This window comes from Miniopterus natalensis, chromosome 21 (genome assembly GCF_054644295.1).
Source record: "Miniopterus natalensis isolate mMinNat1 chromosome 21, mMinNat1.hap1, whole genome shotgun sequence".
NCBI lineage: Eukaryota > Metazoa > Chordata > Mammalia > Chiroptera > Miniopteridae > Miniopterus > Miniopterus natalensis.
Window position 1 is genome coordinate 14,603,097 of NC_142101.1, and position 26,174 is coordinate 14,629,270.

General features: G+C 40.9%; 1 protein-coding gene across 1 annotated transcript in view; it reads right to left on the reverse strand.

Moving 5' to 3' along the window:
• The window catches only part of MARK1 (microtubule affinity regulating kinase 1), a 47,858-nt gene that overhangs the window by 8,205 nt on the left and 13,479 nt on the right, over positions 1-26,174 (reverse strand). The window contains exons 2-15 of the mRNA XM_087828933.1: positions 21,052-21,255; positions 19,851-19,904; positions 18,566-18,614; positions 17,411-17,476; positions 13,442-13,512; positions 10,429-10,485; positions 8,286-8,522; positions 8,091-8,210; positions 5,827-5,926; positions 4,684-4,796; positions 3,032-3,185; positions 2,524-2,720; positions 1,819-1,919; positions 478-642 (exon numbers count right to left, since the gene is read on the reverse strand). Of these exons, the coding sequence (XP_087685059.1) occupies positions 478-642; positions 1,819-1,919; positions 2,524-2,720; positions 3,032-3,185; positions 4,684-4,796; positions 5,827-5,926; positions 8,091-8,210; positions 8,286-8,522; positions 10,429-10,485; positions 13,442-13,512; positions 17,411-17,476; positions 18,566-18,614; positions 19,851-19,904; positions 21,052-21,255 (1,688 nt within the window). The remainder of the gene's footprint in view (positions 1-477; positions 643-1,818; positions 1,920-2,523; positions 2,721-3,031; positions 3,186-4,683; positions 4,797-5,826; positions 5,927-8,090; positions 8,211-8,285; positions 8,523-10,428; positions 10,486-13,441; positions 13,513-17,410; positions 17,477-18,565; positions 18,615-19,850; positions 19,905-21,051; positions 21,256-26,174) is intronic.

Here is a 26,174-nt window from a genome sequence, read left to right on the forward strand (position 1 = left end):
CAGCAATGCTTTACTTGTAAGGATGGATTTTAAATAAAATCCTTCAAGAAGACTCCTCTGGAAATGATTTAAATTATAAGCAATATTTCTGGAGAGCCTGGGAGGTGGTAAGTTTCGTTCCAATTCACCTCTTCCCCTGCCACAGCCACGTCATCTTTTCACAAAGTTCTTAATGGCATGATGCCTGGAATGGATTTTCATATGGTGCCATATTGTTAAAAACTCTTGCCCAGCTGGTGTAGCTCAGTGGGTTGAGCATGGTCCCATGTACCATGAGGTCGCCAGTCTGATTGCGGGTCAGGGCACATGCCCGGCTGTGGCCCCATCCCCAGCAGGGGGCGTGCAGGAGGCAGCCGAATGATGCTTCTCCCGTCGATGTTTCTCTCTCACTCCCTTCCTCTCTCTAAAATCAGTAAAAACGTATTTTGGAAACACCAACCCTTTAATAAACAAAATGAAATGCAACTGGCACGTTACCCGGGTCGGTAAGCTTCGGAGCCGTCTTTAATGGTTGGCAGTGTAACTTTGATCGGGTGGCCGGATGCCGACATGGACTTCTGGTGGCGCGGTCGTGTTGAGGGGACAGCAGGGGCCACGGCAGAGCCTGCGGAAGACAAGCTGCTGGCCGACATCTCCGTGAGGCTTTGGACATAAGACAGAAACGCAGAAGAGAGGTTCACCAAAACTTAAGAACTACATTTTTAAAAGTTAACCAGCTAACACTGCTCATAACTAAAACACTTAGAGGAAATTAACACTAGTGGCATATTAGTGTCTGGCAGGTGAATATTCCTGTTAATGATGTACAGGATGAACTTACCCCACCTTCCATGGGAAATAAAGATCACACACGCTTGCCCTCTATGTGATTCTGAGATGAAATGATTTTTATGGGTAAAATGACTGTGACTGGGGACATTTTCCACTTTCCCAAAATCACAGTTTGGTGTCATTCATTATACAAAATGAATTCATAATTTTAGCAAAAATACGATTGCTGGAAGCATAATTAAAACACTTTTAGCTCCTATCATCAATCCATAGATTAACTTGTAGATTAAAGGACTTCAGATTAGGCCTCGGGAAAGGAAAAAAAAAGTTGGAAATCAATCCCCAACTATTCTAGCCTAAAGGATCGATGTCCGAGGAGATACCTTCCTACGAATCACAATGAATAGACTCCTACTTTGCGGGTCTATTAACTGAGAGGAAACGAATGTAAGGACGGTCCGTCCAGTCTACTGAAGTGCCTGGGGATGGAACTAAGCACAGAGTTTCATTAGAATAAGCTCCCTGCCCTTTGGTACTATATTGATAAATAGTGATGTATTATACCTCACGATGAAAAGAAGCTAAAGTTTTTAAATAAAAAAGCAACATGTTTATCATTATTTAAACGGTAGTTTAGAGGAGTTCGGCTCCCCATGGTCAGTTGAGACGGCCACGCTTCGTCAGAGGCAGAAAACTCACGCCTTCGTTATCTGGGTGCAGTGCTGACTTGAGGGAGGGGCAGGAGGGAAGAGGGAAGCAGCGGGTACAGGAGAAAACGATGCAGATTACGAAGATCAGACTAGGGTGGGGTGATCTGCTTTGTCACAGGCAAACAGAAAATAAAATTTGCAAAAGATTTTATTTCGGAAAGTCTCAGGTTCAGAGCTTCACCTCCTGTTTTCCCTAAATATTTCCCCACCCCCGCCCCCTGGTACAGAAGGATGGCTGGCTGCGATCCTACTATCTTGGGTTTCCTTTCCTCTGACCCATCAGCACGGGGTTGTAGGGCAGTGACACAGCGGAATCACCGGGCACTGTGACATCTACCTGCTGTCCTTCCCATTCTGCAGGGCCGCGTATCGGTCTGTGGTCCTTTCGCAGACGTACGTGTTCCTCCGAGCCATGCTCCCTCCAGCATACACATGGTTCTTTAAAGAGAAAAGCCATTTGAAAATTCCAACTGTGCTTGAGCAAAGTCAAAGAAATAAACGGAAGTGACAAATGAGGGGGAAGCAACAAACCAAAAGCCCCATGGGTGTGTTTAATCACAAGGTCTACACACATCGCATGCCTCAGGGCTCTTTTCCGTTCTCTCCCCCATTTATCTTTTCTCCTGCCTTACGAGAAGACACCTCAGTCTCTTCCAGCTCCCACTGTATCATTTCTAGAGTTTGCTGTTTTAAGTGAATAGCGCGAGCTAAGTTTTTAAAGTAATTGTTAACAGCATCTGCCTTCATTGAACACTTGATCTATACACACAAAATTTAATGCGCCGATATAATATTAAGTATTACGAATGGGAAAAACGAGGCAGGGGAGTTTAATTTAAAGGATTCGCATTTTATCTTTGTGCTTTTGAATTGCATTTACGAGAAGCTTGGCCCCTTTTGCATGTTCTTTAAATCCACGATCCACTTTGAAATTTTGAAACTTTTTTTTTTTTTTAAAGATAGATTTTTTAAAAAAATCTTTAAACAAAAACTCCTGGCAACAGACCACCACAAACTGCAATAGGCCAGACTATTGACTCACACTGGGAATAGTTGACGATTTTTTCCTTTCTGGCCCCACCAGGGGGCTGGCAGTCATCTCGCTCTTTGATCCCACCGTGGTGCTGCCAAGTTTACGAGCTGTCCCGTCTTTCTCCCACTCCTCTTTCTGCTCGCTTTCCACGCTGTTAGCCTGAGGCCTTTTCGTATAGGACACGGCAGGGGGGATGGATGGACCAGCTGTAATTAAAAAAAAAACACCAAAAAATCTAATGAGCTACAAAAACTGACATATTTTCTTCTTAAGAACAAAAACTCTGTGTTAAAAATATCTTTCTTTGCATATTTTACTCTCGGAAGGAAGAGGAAACTGATTAATTACGAAAATTAGGTGGGTCCCTGCAAATGGGATTCAGTTTGTCATTCAATAATGGAGCCTGCGGTGACAGGGATGGATGACACGGGCACATGAAGGTGTGGATGGGCAATGGCCTAAAAAGCAGGAGTTCGGGGGGAATCGGGCTGTTGTCACCGGTGTGACTTTCCCCCACCATGATCGCTAAAGCGCCGCTGCTTCTGATTGGCCGAGATGCTCCTCTGGACCTTCAGGTGGGCGGGGGACTGGAGAGTGCTGTTGTTTAGGTCACTACTGGGCCGGGGCCTCTGACTCAAGTTTCCACTGGGTAATGACTCACCGCCTTCGAACTAGAAAAAACAAAGACCATCAGGGCTTCAAACACAGAAAGATGTTTATGCAGCCGATGTACACTCTCGATTTTTCTAATCTATTCCAAGCCATACAAGGAGTCATCAGAAGTTAAAAAAAAAAAAAAATACTTTGGGTACAGAACTCCCAGTTGGCAAACAGGAAGGGAAGGAAATGGACATAACGTGTTTCCATGAGCACGTGTGATCCTGTTTTCTTGTCCAAATGGCTCTGGATCCTTAGTTTAGTCAAAACACCAAATAACTGCTCACGATTATTGAATGGCCGTTATGGACTGTGCTAAGCTCTTTACATAGGTTACTTTGTTGAATCATTACCAAAAAACCTGATTTATTCATCTGCACTTTATGGATGGAAAAACTGAGGTTAAGAGAGTCAAGGGGCATCTCTGGATTCAAAGGAAGGTAAAATCTAAAATTTTAACTTCATGTGCACACGTGTGCGCACATATTTTTTTGCTTTGTTTGGTTATCTCCAACCCCATTTACAGAAACAAGTTTGGTTTACCAGCTCTGATCAAGGAATTGCACCTCCTTAGAACCAAGCAAGGTCCACTGGGGGTCGATACACTATCCCTCTCTCTGTAACATAAAAGATGTTTGTTGCCAGCAAACTTTTTATTGAATCACTGCCGTCCCAAAGGGTGACCCAGATTCGTACGTAAAGATGCTAACGACAAATAGCAGGGTGATACTGCTGATGAAAATTAGATAACAGCAACAGAGCACACAGGAACCGCCAGCTGGATATACTGCCTTCACTAAAAGTTATGGTCGAGCTACAAATAATTTCAGCCGATTCTATAAAATGCTCCCACAGATGTCAAGTTTTCAACAAACCATCTGGACTCTGGGCTCTGTTCTTGACACTCGATTTAAACTGTTATATCTGCCGTCCCCAAGGACCATTTGCTTTTTATGGTTCAATAGCCATTTGCATAGAGTTATTTCCTAAATCCAGCTCATGATAGACCTGGCCTGGCCTGGAGAAATCCCAGCTGACTGCATCAAAGCCACTTAACACTCTCTCAGGTACAACGTCACCAACTTTTTTCTGGGTCCCCACCTATACAAGTCACTGAAGACATACACTTTGCTGTAAATGCTGTTGCTTGCTCCTGTTTCGGCCATTGTCTTTTCTGCACACCCAGGATAACCATATTACTTTTGGTAGGGGTGTTGCATTTGGATGCACAACTCTGGGGGGTGCCATTCTCAAAGACTAGACCGTGAATGGTACCTCTTATGGCTAAGGCATTAGGCCTGCTTTTCCATGATAGAATCTCTTGGTACTCAGAAATAAAATCAGTTCATAACGTAGCCTCTTGAGTTTTTAATTCTAATACATAAGAATGTTACGGTCTTTAAGCTATTTCTGATACCACACAGAATATATTTGCTGATGTTTTATATTATACTTGGCCATCACTAGCCCAAGAAATGATGTATATTGATCTAAAAAAGGTGCAAAACTTACTTCAGGTGGTTTTCTACCTAGAAGAATGTAAGTGGCCATAACTTCATCGTATTTCTGATTTATTAAGGCATCATTTATCTCATCTCTTGCGAAACCCATGGTGACCATGACATCTGGAAATTTGAAAAAAATGCAAATTTTATGCAAATAGTTTTATTTTAGTAAACAGATGAACAAGAATTGGCCAAGCTTGCCAACATTAGATATGAAAACAAAGTTCTAAAATGTTAAAATGGAATATCAATGATAGAGACTTCTGGGTTATTAACATTCAGATACTGTATGTTCACGATTTTTCACGCAGAGATTATCTATACCATGGGTTATATATGATGGGACCCATTCCATTTCTCATTGCCTAGCACATTCCAGAGCTGAATTCCTTTGTCCACCCAGAGACACAATGTCTGTCTGCGTGTGACACACGAATCCCTTCTCTCTCTCTCTCTTTCTCTCAACACACCCTCAGCCTCTCAGGGAGTGGTTTCTCTCATCTCGTGACAATTTCTGCTTTCTGATCTGAAGACAGGTTGGTTCCTCCTTGAAGGCTTGAATTCCACACTTGTTCTGATTGGATTCCTAACACCCAGAATGTTCCTCCCTCTGCCCTGAAGCCAGATAGTACAGTTGAGATGATTCCATTTTGAGTTTCTAACGGCTATGGGAAGGGAGAGGGAGAAAAGAGGACGGTTTGGCAGCAGAAAGGGGCTGGGCATGGGAGGAGACCCTGCTGAGATGCAGAAAACAGACAAGGAGAGGCCCTATTATATTAACTCCGGGCCTGGACATTTTCGGTTGAAACACACGCTATGCTTTGCTGATATTTATCAGTCTGCTCAGTGCTGATACTTAAATCAGTCATTCTGCCTGTTGGAAGTTAGGAAAGAATGAGGTTTACTGCATTATTTTAATGTTTGTATCACTGCTGCCAACAACTGAATTAGATTAGAATATGCATGAGAACAAACTAGGGAACGTGAAATCTGCAACGCTTAGTGTACATTCGGGGAAAGAAGAGATAATCATGCAGGTATTTTTCAAATAAAAACTGCTTCCTCTTTATGCTGTTAAGTGCTACTTTGGTAAACTAAAGGGCTGTATTATAGCCTAGGGACAGCACCCCCACAGTGTTTAGACACTTACCTATCCTTTTGGTGTCGTTGAAATCCGGCTCAGGCTCCGTATATGGCTTCAGCTCTTCCTCTTCGTGACCAACATTCATCCACCGATCTTTCATTATTTGCTAGGAAATAAATTCTACATTATGTTTGGCCACCCAGAACATTCAACCACTTACTTCAGCTCTAGTTTAGTGAACAGGGACCACATCATGAAGGTTTCGGGAGAGTCTGAATTTGAAAAGTCTCCCTGGCCATTGTGTGGAGCGCAGGTTGGGGGGGTTCAAGGCCAGAGGCACAGAATCAACTAAGAGCTAGAGTGTAGGAGAGAGAAGAGGCCAGTCTGAATGAGAGGTGGGCAGGGACGATGGAAAAAAGACATTTTCAACATATGGCTGGTAAACATGAACAAAACCTCATGGTTGGATATGGGGGGAGAAGAGAGACAATGAAGGTGATGCCCAGGTTTCTGGTTTAGACAACTGAGTAGTGATGCCATTTACTGAGCAACAAGCTCAGGGAGAGAGGCAGACAGGATGGGAAGAGAGAGCTCGGTTTCAGACAAGGTGAGTTTGAGGAGCTGTGGGATATCCAAGCTGACATGTTCTTTAAACACCTCCAAAGCTCAGGAGAAACCTGGGTAGGGGTGGAGATTTAGGACTCAGCCCACAGATGATGACAGTGGTGGGAGTCTCCAAGAGGAATTAAACAACTTAACAATGGAAATGCACACTATACACTTAGGTGCACATAAAAAAAAAAAAGATGGCCTGGCTGGTGCGGCTCAGCGGTTGAGCATTGACCTAGGATCCAGGCGATCAGGGTTCTATTCCTGGTCAGGGCACATGCCCGGGTTGTGGGCTGCAGCCGATCAATGACTCTCTCCCCATTGATGTTTCTCTCTCTCTCTCCCTCTCCCTTCCTCTCTCTGAAATCAATAAAAATATATTTTTAAAAAAATGATGGACTTTAGGACGGCCAGATGGAAATAATTTTTTTTAAATGGTTTCAACGCTTGTAAAGTACATCATCTGCTTCTGAGGTTGTACTTACTAAGCTTCTTATTTAACACCTTCCTGTTGCTTCTCAGATAGGACTGCAAATTTTATTAAAGTATTTCTTAAAGCCTTACAAATGACTACCTACGTGAAAATAAAATTAGTGAAATTAATTTTGTCGTCTGCGTGCATGGCCTGTGGTTGTTTCCAGCTCTACACGGTTCTGTAATTTTTTCAGGTTGTGTCTACGATGCTGTCAGCTCTTCCTGACTGTACTGATGGGACCGTATCACACATGACTTTAAAAGTATTTGTATTTTTTGTATTGTACACTGTTTATATCCTGTTTCTCTGAATGTTGATGTGTCTAGATTTTTTATTAGAAAGAAACTGAAAAATTTTTGTGCTATCCCCTCTCTCTTTCCATTTTCCAGTCTTTAACCTCTAAAAAAGTACAGTTTATTGGCTCTGATTTTTATACCCTATCTATTCAGCCAAATAAATGACAACAAGAAAGTCCCAGTGAACAATATATGAAGAATCCCTGAAATCGTCTCAGTCCAGGCTAAAATGTCACTCCTCGAGAGGAGATGGGCAAAACATTTCAGAAACAAGTTTTTCTAACTGCAGTACCAGAGGGAACCAAGGTTAGACACTCTGATTACATACACCCCTATGATATTCTTACCACATGTACAACAGCACCTATTATTATAAATACGCTCGTCTGTGGAACGCAGGTAGGTAACACAACAGGGTGTTGAGAAATGGAATATCCGTTCCCAACGTTCTACTTAAATATTTGTAAGTTTTCTGTATTGACGTTGAGAGATTTCTATTAAGTTTTCAAATATCAGACACTCACTTCGGACACGGCCGTGAAGTATTTACTGGATTAGAATTTTCACTCCCTTCTTTTATCTTTGAAATACCTGTACCTCCTAAACCTACGGTTTCTGCGCTGGGTCCGGCACCATCTGCCAGAGGCTAGGTTTTCCTCCTCCAACCAGAAGTCCGTTTCATCCCAGTTTTTATAGTTTTAATGTAATCTGTCCTTTCAGGACAGAGGAGAAATCACAGTCTTTAGAGAAACCTACTGTGATGATGACTTTTGACTAGCAGAAGAACCGTGTTACTTTCTAGAAGACTAATGAGATGGTTTGGTAATTTTCCTTAAAGAAAAAAAAAAAAAGCACACACAGGAAAAAAAAATTATTTTAAAATGCTCTTCGAAGGTTCCTGGAGTGTTTTCCCAGTTCCCCTTAAGCCTGGGGCGCCCAGGCCGACTTACTTCCAAGCTGCCTCTCTTGGTGGGGTTCAGCACTAAGAGCTTCTTGAGCAGATTCTCGCAGTCGGTGGACATGTAGAAGGGGATGCGGTACTTGCCCCGCAGCACGCGCTCCCGCAGCTCCTGCAGAAGAGGGCGGGAGAGGGCGCTTGTCTCAAGGGGCGCGCGGGAGGGGGCGCGGGCGCCCGCCGCCAGTACCTTCAGGTTCTGGCCGTCGAAGGGCAGGGAGCCGCTGACCAGCGTGTACAGAATGACGCCGAGACTCCACACGTCCACCTCGGGCCCGTCGTACTTCTTTCCCTGGAAGAGCTCGGGAGCAGCGTAGGGCGGGCTTCCGCAAAATGTGTCCAGTTTGCTCCCGACTGTAAATTCGTTACTAAAACCAAAGTCAGCAATTTTAATATTCATGTCAGCATCAAGGAGAAGGTTTTCAGCCTAAGAGGGAAATAACAAGAAGACAATGTGAAGAGCCCGCGTGGCAGGGGGCAGCCCATGCGCCCGTCAGCCCCCCCGTCCTCACCGCCTGCCCCCCGCTTTGTCAGGGTAGGAACTGGGGCAGGGGCCCAGCGGGGCGCCCGCGCCCGCGCCCGCACAGCCGCCAGGGCCGCATCCGGGGAGAGCTGGCCCTAACGCTGCCCAGGGGAAGCTCTCGACTTCAAGCATCTCTGCAGCGGTTCCAGAAAGGCCACTTAAAACCCACGGAACCGCGTCTTAGCCTGGCCTAGTCCAAAGGACATCCGTCAGCGTGACACTAACCCCTTCGGGGCTTAGCCCAAGTCACCCGCCAGCGCCCGGTTTTAGCAGAGGACCGCTGGTCAGTGCAAGGCCGACACCCACAGTGACTGCCTATCCGGGCTTCTGTCACGACTGTCGGGTGCCCTCCTGTGTCCCCTTAGAGGATGCTTCCTACCAAAGTTCTCTTCTTTCAGGAAAACAACACAGTACAATGCAGGCGCCATTAGATCTCGTCTGTTCTAAGCTTCCTCGTACTGTTAAAATCTAGATTCCCTTCTGGAGGCACGTTACGGTAGGAAGCAGTGATTTCCCCCCTCCCCTTGCTTTGAGATGCTGCTTTCCAAAATCCTAAATCAGAATCACTCAGAGAAAAAGTTTTCAATGTGTTTTCTGTAAATGCAAGCAATTCAATAAAGCATTTGCTTCTGAACATATTTTGTTTCAAACTCTCACAACTGACAGACTAACAAAGTTATAGGTTACTTTGTAGGTGTGTTTTATCAGGTTCCAAAAGGAGTAACGCCTAACATTAAGTGGCAACCTATGGATTGGGAGATATCTGTAAACCATAGGCCGGATAAAGGGTTAATATGCAAAATACAGGATGGGGCAAAGTAGGTTTGCAGTTGTTTGCATGGAAAACAATGCAATAATTAATCAATAATAATACAACAATTAACTCTGTGTTTTGGGTACTCACAGCTGTAAACTTACTTTCGCCCCACCCTGTATATAAGGAAATCACAGAGCTCAATTGCAGAAAAACAAACAATTTAAAAATGCCCAAAGCACCTCAACAGACATTTTTCCAAAGACCACACAAATGGCCAAAAGGTGCTTGACATCACTCATCATCGGAGAAATGCAAATCGAAATGAGGTACCATCCCACCTGTCTGGCGGCTGTCATCGAAAACACAAGTGTTGGGGAGGGTGTAGGGAAAAGGGGGTCCTTGCACACTACTGAAGGAAGTGTAAATTGGAGCAGACATTACGGAAAACTGTACGGAGGCCCCCGAAAAACTAAAACTAGAACTACCACGTGATCCAGCAGTCCCGCTTCGGGATATATACCCCGTGGAGATGAAATTGGTACCTCACAGAGATATCTGTGCTCCGATGTTCACTGCCACAAACATTTCTTGACTATGACTATCACATATTTCTTATACCAAAGTATGCGACTTTATACTAATCACATGCATTCGATGCTCATAAAAATGTTTTAAGTTTTTCCTTTGAGCTTTGATGTAAAGAATGAGACCTGGGTCTTATATCAGACCAACGTGGATTTGTGCCCGGACCTTGCTTCTCACTGAATTGAACCTTAAGCATTTTTAGTTTGGGACAAAGTCCCACATTCATCTATTAAAACAAGCTTAGTAATGGCAAATCAAATCCTCTAGCCTTTCCTGCTAGATAACTACTTATGTATTTTCTTCATTTTCCCAGTGAAAATACTGCTTTTTGTAAAAGTGCTGTGAAGATTAAATAAAAACTAATTTCCTTGTATAGTGCCTGGCACAATTAGGTAACCAGAGATAGCTCTAATATTATAAATTATCCGTTAATAGTTTAAAATTTTATGTTATAAAATCAGGGCTTACCTTAAGATCACGGTGAACAATGCACTTCTGATGACAATACTGGACAGCGGATACAATCTGAAATAAATATTTGGGTAAAAGATTAAAAATTATTTTTTGGTTAAAAAAAAAAAAATCACAACTTCCCCCAATTATCACCTCCAGCTTAGATCAATTATTAACTTGAATTTCAAAGTAATATTTAATAATTTCACTGTTCTTTTAGTTCAGAAAACTATACATATCAAAGTTAAAGTAATGAAACTCCCCCTTAAATATAAGAAATGTGGACAAGTAGGATTCTCTTGTTAAAATATTTCTTTGTCAGTTGTGAAGATTTTTTATGGGTTGTTATATTTCTCTGTTTACATGATCAAATGTGTACAATTTATAGTTTGGGTCAAACGGTTTATTTGTTCCAGTGTTGGAATAAGAGCTTTGGCAAACGTGAATCAGTATTCCACGATAGCTGGTTCAAGTTCAAAAAGCAAAACTCTATTTTAGGAATTATATCAAATCTGTTCAGCACATGTTTCTTTAGTGAAGCCAACCGACTAAGAACTCACCCTGTGGGGTATTTAGCAACATCCTTTGTGTGTTCATACATAAAGAAATGTGGAAAATGTGCCTTAAAAACAAACCCAACTATCAAAAGACAAAAAAGTGAAATTTAATCTTAAACCTGTCACTAATGCAGGTGGGCAATGTACTTGACACTGTAAGTAGATTTTGTATGCAGTCGAAATTTTCAACAATTACACAGGGCTCTCTGGGGGCAAGTTTTAAACAGAGAGGAACCCAAAAGATCAAGAGCCAGAGATACAAATGAGAAATAGATGATAGCAGTTCTTTCACAGTTTATTTACTACATTAAAATGCAGAATTGAAAAGATTCTGCTAGCAATCAAGTAAGAGCTATTTTTTTAAAAAGCATGTTTTTATTGATTTTTTTTTAGAGAGAAACATCAATGTGGTAGAGAAACATCAACGGGCTGCCTCCTACACGCAGGCTCGAACCCATTACCTGGGTATGTGCTCTGACCAGGAACTGAACTGGCAACCTTTCGGTCAGTACATGGGACGACACTCAACCAACCAAACCACACCGGCCAGGGCTAAGAGCTACACAATTGTACATATAATTATCTGATGTCTAGGAGGACAACCAATTTAATGCTCAGCGGAACATTCAATTTTGTGGATTCACTTAAATGTAAACACAGTCTGCATGCCGGATACTGGCTGGGCGTTTACAAATGGAGACAGCAATGAGATTTCTAAAAGTCTAACAGTGATGTGAGGTGAGACCATGCTGACAGGAATGTGCGTTAAAAACAACATCAAACTTCTAAGTAACAGAAGTGAAAGTTTCAGTCTTCCAAAATTATCCTGATGTATATTAAAATGGTTCAAAGACAGAGAAGACATGAATTCAAAACAAAATCAACACACAATGAGCAATGTGCCATGCAATTAAACTTATTTCGAGTCATCAGCCAGTTTATTGAGTACCTGCTATGTGCAAGGAAATGTGCTAGGGAAATGCGAAAATTGCCACCGCATGGACCCTGCCCTGGCAGTCCGATTAGGAGAAAACGTGAGTGTGGGTAACCACAGTACGAGGCACAATTACAGAAGCAGAAGTACAAAGAAGGGAGGAAATCGTAAAAAATAGAAAATCGATTCCATTAGAAACGCTCCCTGGCGCGTGGGTCGATGCCCAGCCACCGAGCCGCGCCGGTGGCTGGGCCCTTTGTCCCGAGACAGCGAAGAAGCCACGCTACAGAAAACGATCTGGCTACCAAACATCACCGCCCATTAGACAGAACAATCTCCACGAGCGCAGCTCTACGGGCACTTCTGAAATAAAACTCCCCTGGGCCTGAGAGTCTTCAGGATGGGAGGACAGTCAGAGAGGAATGCTCGGATTAGGCACTGATTCTCCCCAAACTCTTTGACCTCTGACCTCTGGCAGTCAAACACGGTGGTTTATAATATCACCACACTTATCTCGCCAGGTACAGTTTCTGATGGGAAAGAAATTCCGGCTTCAGACCCATTGCCAGAACCCCGTCCACAAGGCCAGGTTTCACCGCACTGTTCTACGGCCAGGCCCTCCCATCTCGGGACATCCATATGTAGGGTTGGAAACGTAATTCTATGTTAACATACATGCAAGCTCTCTTGGAGGAAACTCTGGTATCGGTGGTCAGTGTTTCCCAAACTTATTGATGACAGGGCCCCTCTCATTGTAGAATCAGTGTTCGTGCTTACAGAAGAGGCACTGAGCTATTTTTCAATGAACTATTTTCAGTTCCCAGTATTAACAATCCCAAAGTTTGGGATATAGTGAGTTGTCCTCCGAAACTTGACTTCAGTAAGTTTTAAAAACAATTTACATTAACTTGTCATTTCTACAGTAATTTATATAGTATGCTAATTTAATCCCTTTATTCCTAAAAATAAAAAATAAAATCCTAGATCGACTTAAATTTCTTATTTTGGCATTTCTGTAACAAGTCATATTCAAGTTGAACGGGAAATATAAATATCTTACCATATTCTTCTGCCACATTGCAAGGTTCCTTGCCTGGCTAAATAAAATTGACCATAGTCTAAAAAATATGAGTTCTAATACCAAGATATCTTTAATTATAAAAGAAAATAACCTCTCTAAACAGTACTCATATATACTGCATACACAGGGCTAACAATGTGTGATAACAATTATTGGATAAAGGATTATTTCTTTTCTATCTCAGCCTAGCCTATATTTCCAAGACTATCAAAGAGTGATTGACTCTCACCTATAAGCATCTCGCTATTTATGACCATCTAAAAATAACCATTGGCAACTCTTTTAATTTCAGGAAGAACAGGTTTCTTTTTCAGTTTTCCATTCACAAAAAGTAAAAGGAAGCAAGAATTTTTCTCATTAAAATACCACCCCCCCCCCGAAGTCCAGTTTGTGACACTGTCCATTGAACGTTACTAAAAACAGCCGCAAGACAAAGGTGAAAACTACTTTCCGTACCTGCCTAAATTTTGCACGGGCCTCTTTTTCTTTCATTCTTCCGTGGGCCACTAAGTAATCAAATACTTCACCTGAATCGGGAAGGCAAAGCAGGCGGTAAAATACACGTAAGAATTTCAACGAACAATTATATGCAATGTCAAGTGTGCGCCTTGTGTTTGAAGAGGCCTCTGGCCCCCAATTTTCTGGTGGTTCTACGTCAGTCACAAACTATTCCACGAATAGAAAAAAAAGTTTAAAAAAATTACATATAGAATTGAGTATCTGTAGCAGCTTGTGATTTAGCAACACTCTTTCGAGAATAAGTCATAAAAACATACCAAGAAAACTCACTTTCGGCTTTTCAATGATTATGTAAAAAAATACAGTCAACTCTTTATTACCCGTTCTAATAAAGGGAAGCCACAGCACGGCCCATCAGAAATGACATCTGGCTTTGTATTTGGGGGCCTCCATTTCAAATAAAATAACAAAAGTCTTATTACGTTGGATCTCTCTCCTTTAAATTCCTTCAGCCTTGGTCCAATCCCATCTCGCTGTCACCACGGACACACTGATTTTGCTCTTTTCCTTCCTGCACTCCGATTACGCGTATTCTCACCAGACTCATTCCATCGATTCTGTACCTGACTACTTACTATACAGAATTAAATCACCCTCAGGTGCGGCTCCTATTGCCCCACGTGAACTTCAGAATACCTGAAAGCCATCATCACGTCCGTACTTCCTTTGTGTCCCCAGCCTCGTGACAGAACACAAAGTGGATAGACGATACAAACTTGTTGAAATAATTTAAAGACAACTAGAAACTTTAAAATTTTTCTATTAGATCCATTACTTTACATGTCTGCAAGTTACTGCATTTTTTCCTAGTCAATAATAGTAAAAAAAACCCCCCAAAAACCCTCAATTAATATTTAGTTACAATATTAAAAATAAAATATCTCCGGATACAGAAGAAATTTATTTTTTGTGTCCTTTTAAATTGCAATTTACACCGTATGGATATACATGCACATCAAAAACTCATAAAATGGCTTAAAGAGTTCTTATAAAGTACAGCAAAGTGGTTAAAAATTCAAGACTTTAGAATCAGACCAATATTGGTATGAATCCTGGTTTAACCCCAAAGTACTCATTGGGAGACATAGGAAGATTTCTTAACCTTGTGAGGACCAGTTTCTATCCATTGCTTATCTCACATGGCTCTGTCAGGACTAAATGAAATAACCCACGTGCTTAGCACAGTGACTGGCATATAGTAAGCACTCAATAAATTACAGATTTGTATCGAGATACACAAATATATTACATATATATGTATATGCAATATCAACCCTAGGATATAAGTGAAATATTAAAAATCAAATATGCAATGGTGTGTGTCAGATGAAACTAATACATCTACAATGTCAGACGGCATATTACTTAAATGATTAAATGGGGTGATGGAAACAGAGACATGAATGGGTGCCCTAGCTGGCCCATCAGTCGTTAATTCTAATACTGTATGTGAGTTCAGGCTGGGAAAGACACACACCCCAGTCCAAAACTTTGGGCTACTCTTAAGTTCTGCCTGGAACTCTCAGACCCCAAATGTTGGCATGACTCAGTCCTTCACTTATTTATGGTTTGTTTATGGTTTGCTTCCCCTACTAGAATGTAATCTTCTTGAGGGCAGGGGCTTAGTCTTTGCTCAGCCATGTGTCCCCAGCGCCCAGAATATTGCCTAGGACATAGCAAACATTTAATGAAGTTGTTGGCATGAAGGAAAGAAGAAACAAACGTACTATTCCAGAGCAGCCCTGGCCCTACTTTTCACAGGCTCCTTTGGCCAAACTATGGTTTGAAATCGTAAAGGAGCTCCCTGCCTTCCCCACCCCTGGAAACTTTTTGCCCCATTAGTGAACCACACCAACCGGTCTGATCTACTCCTGGCCTCGAGGCTGTTGTCTGACTCCGCTCTTGTTCATGCTGGATTTCTGTGTGCATGTCAGATTCAATCCTAAAATATCTGGAAATTCCAGAGGGAAAACATGAAGTGGTGTATTTTCCAGAGGAGCCTTGCCATTTATAGATTAAAAGGGCAAGAAAATGATTCTAGATTGATTGGCAGAACCAGGACTGTTTTGTCACAGGATCGCTGATTGGCAAGACCGAAGAAAATCGGTCACTGGGAAATCAGAACTGAAGGAGGGGCCCCCTGGCTGGGGCTGAATTCCAGGACACAGTCTCCACACTACACCTCCCCTTCCAACTCCGCTACTGGGGGACAGCAGTGAGGACGCTGTGCTCTCTGCCCCCGCCATCGGTCCCCTTCATTAGCACCAATAGAGAGTTGACTGTACTTACCACTCACTGTGAAAACAGTGCACATATGAACACCACTGGTGGTGGACCTTCATGAGCAGAATGGTGTCCACAGACTGTAAGCAGTCTATAATTTCTCCTATCAAAGCATATCCAGCCCCTATTTCTAGACTTTAGATGACTAAAATAAAAAATAAAAAAAGGTCTAACTGAACTAAAAATAACAGTCAGGGTTCCCACGCTGACAAAAGGTTAAATAAATCTAACTAAAGGATAGAAAAATAGAGTAATAGTTCATGATGGGTTTTTTGTAAGTTTGTTCACTTTATTATAGACCTTCATTTTATGCAAAGTCGTACAGCTGAATAACTGTTTAAAATCCAATAATAAGAAAATACTAATAACCAGGTTTTTCAGGTTAAGTAAAAAAATCTACACTGAAATATCTTTAGAGTGGAAAAAAAAAAAGCTTTGGAAAAAACCAAATCTATTAAAACTTTCAATCTCTACGAAAAACTGAAAATGCAATTAAAATATATTTATTATTTGTAGTAAAAGTTTTTTGAAATCTAAGACAGTATAAAAATACATAATTTGGATGTTCTAATTACATAAAATCTGAATCACCAGGAGAATCTATGTACTTTATCAGCTAAAAGGACTCAACACTGTTTTTCTATTGATTAGCAGAAGAATTAATTAGCCAGAGTGGTTTAAATACTTAGAGCTGCCCTCCCTCTTCTTCAAGTGCTTAAATTTTCCAAGCTTTTAAAACCATCAAGTATTCCTTTTTTACTTATTGAATGACTTAGCTCCATACATTTTAAACCTATTTCTGAGAATGCTGAGTCCTATGCCTAACGGAACTGTGATTTTCAGCCAGTGTAGCTCTCACTTGAGGGGAAAGCAGATGAAAGTGGCTTTCTATATATATATCAGTGTTTAAAAATCATTTCTATTTTTGACACTATGTAGTCAAAATATACATTACATTCTACTACAAATGTATCTTGCTAGTTTCCTGTCAACTCAGTCTTTTAACTTCAAAAATATAGTGTCCCCAAAAAATATATACACGCTGTAACAGCTGAAAGCTCAATTTTGAAACTGAAATATATTTTAACAAACATTGCCTTTATAATTATTCAAAGGGTGTGTATATTGGGGACACCCTATATAGAGGTCAATACTTGTTTAAATGAAAACATTTTATGGATTATCTTGAAAATGTACGTATATTGATAATCTGTCATAGATGAACAATCAGTGAAATAAACATCTGACCTAGAATTTATTAAATACATTCTGAATTTGAGATTTCCTGCTTATAGCCACAAACTTCTAATCATCATAATAACTTGACATATTATAATACTATTTAGGTAGGAGAATCAAACCATTCATAGATAAAATGCAAATTTAGAGTCTTAAAAATGTCCCTACATAATTTTTAAATAAGCTCCAAATCCAGCTCTTAAATGTAGGATCAATAGGTCTTGAAAACAAACACTGAATTTTCCCTAAGGCATCAGGTAACGGCATTTTAATAAAACTATAAATTCACTAACAACAATAAAGACATAAATGCTACACTTAATCGCTAGGTGTTGATGGGTCTATGTCTCACCAACGAGAACTTGTCAAGCCCCCTGACCTTACCCCCGCTTGCGTATTCCATGACCAAGTAGAGGGTCTTCTCTGTTTCAATCACTTCAAACAATTTTACTGAAAAAGAAATCAGAAATAAAACTGTAATTGTTAGCACATATTGGATGTGTTTTAGTAAAACTTAAGGTAACACTAAACCAGCAGAAATTCCAAGTGCTTGTTAAAGATTATTAATTACAATTTTAAATTTAAATATTGTCTCACGAGTGATTACTATGTGGAAGAACGCTATTTACCATACAGTGACTGGGGACCAACGGCTGGGTCAAAAGAGAGTTAAGTTTATGGCAGTAAAAACCCATTACTATTTCTAATTATAATAAGGTAATAAAAGGGAAATCTTAAAATGAGAATAAAATTTTTTTTCACAATAATAAAATTTTAACTAAAGCTTTAAAAGATACTGTATTATAATGGGCCTATCCTAAAGCCGTATATATACTTTAGTACAGAAACAAAAAAATTCTGTAAGTGTGTGATATTATAAAAGTTTGTGGTTAAAAAAATACTAAATTATCAGATTTATGTAGTTGAAATTATACACCACAAATAATTATATTAATATTTCTAATAAATGTAAGACTTTTAAATGTGCAAGAAACAAGTGTTTAAAAACAGATTCAAAACAGAAATGCTTTCTACTTGTTAAAATGCAGTGACATCATATAATACATGTAACCAACACATTTATTTGTAAATATAGGAGAAACCCAGAATTTATGGAAATAAATTCACTACAACTGAAATCAGCTCTAGTTTTTAATTCAAATTAGTTATTTTGCCTAAAAACTACAATAAAACCATAATGCATATTGTCAAGTTATCTGGAATTCACTTTTTATAAGTATCTAAATGGCATGCCATCTCTCCTTAGAGAGACTGAGTAGGAAGATAGAAGAAACATGCGCTGCATGTGGATTAGCTCCAAGTCACACCCTCACTAGTGGCAGGCGGAAGGCTGCAGGGCCTTCAGTTAACTGCTTTATAATCTATCTTTACCCAAAGAATCACTTTCTCAGCTCATCACTCAGGTTTCTGGTTATCACCTTTCTTCTATTTATATAAAACATCCTTAAAACTGCAGCTTTTCATATGCACTCGGATGCGGGGAACGCTTCGTTATTAATTCACGTGTACGCTTCATACCTATGTTAGGGTGGTTCAGTATCTTCATGATTCGTACCTCTCGAAACAACTGGGAAAGAAAACAGGGAGATGCTCCTGTTAAAAAGGACACGCGGGCAGAGGACCATCAACACGTGCATTTGGAGAAATTCATCTCCTTAAACACAGCGGATCCGGGGAAGGAGCTGAGAAAAGCTCTGCTCCCCCCGGCTGACGGCGACCCTGGCTTCCAGGGCAGTTTCAACCAGGCGGATTCGAGGGGTTCATCCTCGCCTGCTCTGCCTGCGAAACTGTACGTAAGTCCATCCAGAAATTAAAAATAGGCTAGTTTACTACATCAACAAACTGCCCGGCTCAGAGAAAGAACAGAAGTGTGACTCTTCAGATAACTCAATGAGAAGATGACTTTTTAGAAGAGCCAGATGGTGAGTCTAAAACCCATAGGAGATTTAAATAGTCCCAGTTTCCTCTATTTCCAAGAAAAAAATTCTTCTGTATCTATTCCAGTAAATCTTAATTACTTTCAATACTTTTGATTGGTTTACAAGTTTGGTTTCTTGATAATTTGCTAAATTAGTAATTGTTTTTTTGTTTTTTTAATGAAATGTTCCCTGACCATGAATCGAATGGGCAACCTTTCGGTGCACAGGATGACACCCAACCAACGGAGCTACACAGGCCAGGGCTAAATTATTAATTCTTAATATTGCTTCTCTTGTTCTAAACAAAATTAACATGTATGGCAGAAATGTTAAAATATCTGTTTCATCTTGAAAGTGCTAAAATGCGTAGCGGAGAAGGTTTCCCCACATAAGCAAGTAATAAAGCAAATGAAACAGCTTCTCCAGGTTTACAGGGCAATCCGCATCCTGACTGCTTTTCATTCTTTCCCCGTTTTCTTACACTTTCACCCTCTGAAGAAATAAGTTAGCTGGAACGCTAGTTCCTACGGAAGAAGGAAGAAACCCACCTATGGACAACATCAACTCATGAACAGATGCTTAACAAAGCAGGGTCCCGAGCACTTCAAAACATTTCATACCAAGTTTAATTCTACTGAATTAAATACATAAATTCCTTTCACATGGCACATGCATTTGAGTAGGAGATATTTTTTACACAACCACTTTAAAAATATTATTTAAATATTAAATATAAATATGTTGTATAGCATGTCTCTTCTGAATATATTGATGAAATGCAGCATTGCACCTAGTTGAAAATTTAGGATAACTGGCTTTACAGAACTCATACATTAATTAATAAACTCACATTCTAATTACTTCCTATTAAAATAATTAAATACCTTTTGTAGACTGGTAGGATTTAGCTGAGTTTTATCTATTATTTTCACAGCAACCTAAAAAAGAGAATCATTAAACTGTATTTGAGTATATTTTAGTGAATACATTTTAGAAATAAAGCATCTTTCATTTCATTTCTAACTAGATAAATTCAGTGTGCATACAACTGGATGGCCAGGTTTTGATAGTCTGGCAGCCTTAGGACACATGCCAGCGACTCACGTCTTTAACGTGCTTGACCCTGAGTCAATGAAATCACTTTGTTATTTCTTCCAAGTTTCCTCTTTTAAAATAAAAATCATTTGCATCTTAAACTTTCACTCCTGATCTTGGTAAGTTACAATTAGCAGAAGGGAGAGGCTTATAAACTTTCAGTGACTTGAGTATTCTGTGACTGAAGTGATTAGGTGGGTAGAGAAACTAGCCACCCAAGCTTAGTTACAGCAGACAAACCAAGGGGGTCTGAATGTCCTCTAAGCCTCTGCCTAGTGTGGCCTGTGTTTGAACAGCTCCTTGGGTCAGCATGGACAGAGAAGACTAAATTCAACCGGAAGTGACAATAATGTTCGGTATAGAGCAAAATCAAATCTCACCAAAAACATTTGATGACTGAAATTTTTCATAATGTCGTAATTAGATCCAGTAAACATAATGTAATAGAGAATGTTAGATGTTTAACTACTTTTAATCTTTAACATAGAAATTACTAAATATATCAGTGTTTATAATAATTATTTATTATATACATTTTTGCTATATAAATACATATAATTTAAAACCCACGGGATTTTAGAAACCCAATTTTAAAACATCTGTATAACAACACTTGTTATACAAAACTGATTATTAATAAAAACTTATCCTAGCCCTGTTCCTAAAGTTGGGTAGCAAAGGTTAAGCCGAAATATTTACAGAAACCACATAATGAAAGACAAGTCTGAGAAAAGCTCATTTGCGTCAGGCTCCATCTCTGAGATGCTACTATGAAGAGGTGGTTCTTTCTCAGCATTCAAGGCCAACTCCATGCTGCGATACAGCTCTATCCGGCACGTTGCATTCACACGGATCCCAGTATTTGCCATTCTGATGCTGTAACACTCACTGATTCCCACCACCTGCTCTGGGAAAGCTATTTAACAAGGCTCTGGGGAGGCAAATATTCAATATCCCAGTAAATATTAAAAGGCATCGTGGAAAACTTACCTCTCTCCCAGTTAGAACATGTCTCGCCAACTTCACTTTGGCGAAATTCCCCTTCCCTATTGTTTTTTGTAAACGATAATTTCCAATGTGAGGCTGTTCGTCGGTGGCTGACGTGATGGAGTTTCTGCACCGAGGAATGTTCTGTCTGCTACTCGACTTGGTGGGCTGGATGTGTGGTTCGGCGTATCCATCCACAGATGTATGCTAAGACAAAGGTTACAAGACGTCAATGTTAATTCCATTCGAAAAGGACAGTTTAAAAGACTACAAGTAATTTTCATCAGTGATTCACCTTCAATGAACATACATCGCACTACACAATTTTAAAGTTTGGGCATTCTGTTTCTGATTTCTATTGGACTATGGCTCCTTTTGCCAGGGGGAATATAACTATGTAAGACGAAATGTTCTGCATAGCTTCAGGCATATGCTTATGATTTAAAGATATAAATGGTTAGGTAGATAGGAGCCCCACAGGCCATTACTCCTCTAAGGGTGTTATTTGTTTAGTTGAGACGACATCACAGTCCAGAACTGCTTCATTAAAATGTCTTTAATGCCAAGACAAACCACCTCATGAGCATAGTCCTGTATCTCGAAACCTGCCATGTTCACACTTGCACTTGCTGAGCATATAACCCAGCCAACTGACCAATCAGCCCGTACTTCTGGTATCCTTCTGATCAATATTCTATCAGCACTCTCACTCAACATTAGGATAGTGCTAGGTAGACCAGCCATGCTTTTTAAGATTTATATAGATCATCTCTCCACCGCTGGCACAAATATAAGCCTAGAAAATGCAAGTAAATCAGTACGATCTCTTAGAGGCACTACTTGAGTTCAATAGAGTTACAAGAAAGAGGAAACATCCTTAATAATCAATTATATTCAGAAAGAATCATTTGGTGAACTCTGAAATCCTTTCAAATTCAGCTTAGACGTTCCCGCCCAGGAAGAGCCAGACATCGTGTCAGAGCTTCTATTCCCCTCTCAACTAGGCTGGGTTCAAGGCTGATTTTTGGTCTTTCTATAGTTATTTCTAGCAATTCACTGCCCCCAATTTTTAAATGAAATTTTATTAAAATGATATATGCACATGGTCAAAAAGGTCCAGTCACTTTAATAGGCTATCAGTCCGCTGTACCCCCCTTCCGGACTTCAAGCCTGCTCCCCAGAGTCTTTTTCTTGAGATTTTTCCTCTGGTGGTTGCTCATTCTTGGTTCTTCAGTCTCAGACATTCTCTCCATTTCCTACTGTGGCCAATTAAGATTAAGATCTTTTACCCTGTGCACCCTTCTCTTCTCATCCACCTAATGTAATATAATCAAATTTTCAGTTAAAAAGTACTGTGTTTACATAATTGTGACTTGTAAATACTAACTCACTGGAAGCCAAGTAGTATGTATGATGCCTGTAGTGAACTTTCTGTCAGCTTCACTGTGGTATAAATAACAATGAAATTCACCAACTTTCAGTGCACAATATGACTTGTGACAAACGTACAAAGTCATAAAACACGATCACGATGTAAATGCATAAAACATTTCATGCCAAAGTGTTCCCTGCACCCCACTGCTGTTAATGCCCCTCCCTGGTGTGCTTCTGCTCTTCTAGAACGTTAGATAAATAGCTCCCACGGTAGAGAACTGAACCTGCTACGTCCACAGTAACTTGTGCCATCCTTGGGCTTCCTTCTGCATTTTGTTTTGCGTTTTCTCTTTTCTTTATATTCCCCATATTCATGAACTTCTCTGTTCCTTTTTCCCCTCTAGTGTGTTGGGAGCCCCACCTCCAGTGTCTGTTCTCTTGGTGGTTGTTTAAAAACGTTAAGGGGAAAAGCCAAGGCGAGGTGGGCTGGGGAAGCCTGCGAAACGGAGGTGGCGATGTCCCATTGCTTGTTTCAAGGAGAGACCTGAGCACGTGGAAACCCCAAGGGAAGGATCCAGTGGAGAGAGAGGAGCTGCCGGGACAAGAGGGAAAGACAAGCGACGTCCCCGGGTCGGGGGCAAGCGACACGGGGCAGAGCCCGGGTGGAGACTCGGCCCTGCTGCAGGGAGAAAGGGGTCTGTCTCCTGTGCCGGGCAGAGGGAAGGGAAAGCAGGTGTCGCTGTAGGAAAGTCCCCAGCTTGCGAGGAGGGAGGTGAGGTGGCTCCAACCTGAGGGCCCTTGCTCTCTCTGTCACTGGAGGGAAGGTCACCTGTTAAGAGCGGAGAGAGGTCACAGGTTTGCAGAGAGCAGAAGAGACTGGAAGTAATTTCTGCAGAGGAAAAACGCACGAACCAAAGCAGCCTAGCAGCGCTCTGCTGGGCAGTCCTGAGGGTCTAGTTGGCACGGGTGACCCCAGGTTGGCTGTGGTGCTAACTAACCCGTCTAGTTGTGTCATTTTCGTCAGCAATACTCGACTGCCCACGGCAAAGGCCGGGGAAGCAGATATACGAGTTCATCCTGGTCTGGAGTTGGCCCAACAGGCACCAACCAAGAGGAGGTGGCCAGATGAGTTAGGTTATTGAAATGATGGATTATAAAATCTAAACTGGACGAAGACAAAAAACAGTGGAGGGACAGAGAGCAGTGGAGGCCAGGATTCTGGAGGGCCCATAGCTGTCAGGGTTCACGGTCACAGGATAATCACAGCCATGAGATCAGAGGCTAACCGGGGCAAGACGAGCTGAGACAGCTCCCCAGGGCCAGGTACTGGCAGTCGGAGACATGGGTGCCTGGACTAGCGATACCAGATGCTATCGGCACACAATGTTTTGTTAAAGCCACCAAAAATTGTTCTGCATTTTTTTCAGATTTTTAAAAATATGTGCCTATTCTATTTTTTAAAATGTTTTAAAGAATAGCATCAAACCTCACAGCCACGTGATTAGAAATTATTTTAATTATCTGTAATTTTCGCTGGTTATGTTACTCATGATAGTTCCCTACATCCCTGCATGTCCCTCTTTCAGATTCACTTTTCCTGGTTTGTGAAAGTTTTTCAGATAGGTGTGGGGTGTACGTGATATACTTTCTAAATCATTGCAGCCAATTCTTCTTTATTTTAACTTCACATATAAACAATAATTCAGATGGATAGAGAACAGGCACAAAGGAGCATTTTCCCACTTATTTCTGGTTTTGTTCCAGAAGGTTGAATTTTTTTAGAATCATGACGTAGTGAAAACCAGAAAATCATTACAATTAAGTTATGACTCACTATGACAAAACAATAAAAAAAAGAGAGAAAGTTTTGTAGCATTTCCAGGTAACAAAATTCTTATAGAAGTTCACCTAAGGAACAGGCCCAACTGCAAAGGAGAACTCGTGATAGGTCGATGTCAATGTGGTCAGTATCTCATATCAATGGAGAAACAGTAAATTATTCCTCAAATGGTTTTGTAACAACCAGAAAAAAGTTAAGTTGGCCCCTAGAAGGATGTATTACTCCTTACACCAAAATTAATTCCCGGTGAGTTAAGAATATTAATGTAAAAAAACCCCCAAAACAAAGAAGCCATAAAAGTAAGCGCTACAAAAAAATAAGTGACAGGCTAGTAACTGCTTTTATAGCCTCAGCACGGGAAATGCTGACAACTTTAGCAAGTCAAGAATACAGACCAGTTTACCCAAGCAAGTGCCAAAATAAAATTCTGTGGCTGTTCCTATGAGGCTACTGGTGGCTCCCACAGGGACCTAGCTATTGTGGCATCATCTGAAAGCAGGTGTCAGCTGATTAAAAACACTCACAGGCTCTAAGTGACGGTCACTGCTGAGAAAACTGGTCGTCCGTGCTACAGGGAGAACGGAAAGGAAAAATTTCTGATGGATGCGATTTAAATGTACTGAATTTCCCCTTAAATTATACTCATTTTTCATACCTCTCTGCCCGTTCTGAACGCAAGAGCTGGTGCAAACAACGCCTGGCTGAGGCAGGAAAGCAGAAAGGTTCGCTTGGGCTGTTACATCCCTTTGTGTTAAAATAGGCAGCTCTGTCCTGTTCTAAATTAGAAACAGAATTCGCCTCCCCCTCAAAAAATAAAATAAAATAAAAAATGAGAGAAAAAGGAGAAACTGACCTCTGCGAAGGAAGGGAGTGAAAACAAAGAGAAAATTATTTTGGAGAATTTCCTTTTTGGTATTTGAATAAACTCTCTTAGGTGAAAGAAAAAGAAAAAAGTATTGTTTCAGGAAGAAGATGAAGCCACCACCCTTCAACGTGACATCGTTCAGTTCAATTGGACAAAAATGCACCGAGGACCGACCACTGCTGGGGAATAAGCATGATGGTTGGAAATGGCCCCAAATATCAAAGGTGAGCGAGAAAAGCAAATACAAACGGTTCCGACGTGAAGAGTAATTGATGAGGTTACACAGGTGCTGTTTTCTGGCAGCTGGAGCTGTTTGCCGACGTGAACCCCTTTTTCTCAGCCCCAGAGTGGCAATTCTGTGGACCCGCTGCCCACCCTGCACCCCAGGGGACCGCTCGGGATGATATACAGAGGAAACAATTTGCATGTACATCTGGTCTCTCACCTTTCTGGCGATGACTGCGATAATTAAATAATTAATAGTCCGTCTCCAGGGGGCAGAAAAAAATCTTGATTTGCTTGTTTCACGCTCACTGTCCCCGCCCCCCGGACTGCACAGGGGGGCCTTCCCTGGCCACCTCTCGTAAAAGGCCCTCCTGCCAATTCCGTCCTTTAGCTCTCCTTTATTTTCTTCATATCACTCACTGCTACTTAATATTATGTGATCTTTAAAAAATTACCTGTTTTCCTCTGATTTCCCCTGTAAGAGTAAAATTCTTGTCTGTTTATTTACCTCTATATCCTTGGTGCTTGGGAGCAGTGCCCAGTGCACACGTGTATGGAGGCAGCAAGTATCTGCTGAGTGGATGATAAATAATACACAGTAGAGTGAGAGGTACTTTGTAAATATTCATTGAGTGCTATTATTATTATTCAGGTAACCAGTTCAGGTAGATAATTCAGGCTTTTGTGTTATCTCTTCAAATAATTTCCCCATTGTCTTCGCAGGTTTTGTTTACTGTTCACCAAAATCAAGAATTACATTAATTTACTGCTTGAGAGGATTTTTCTTCCACTGTTAGGCGTTGCCATTGGCATAGGTTATAT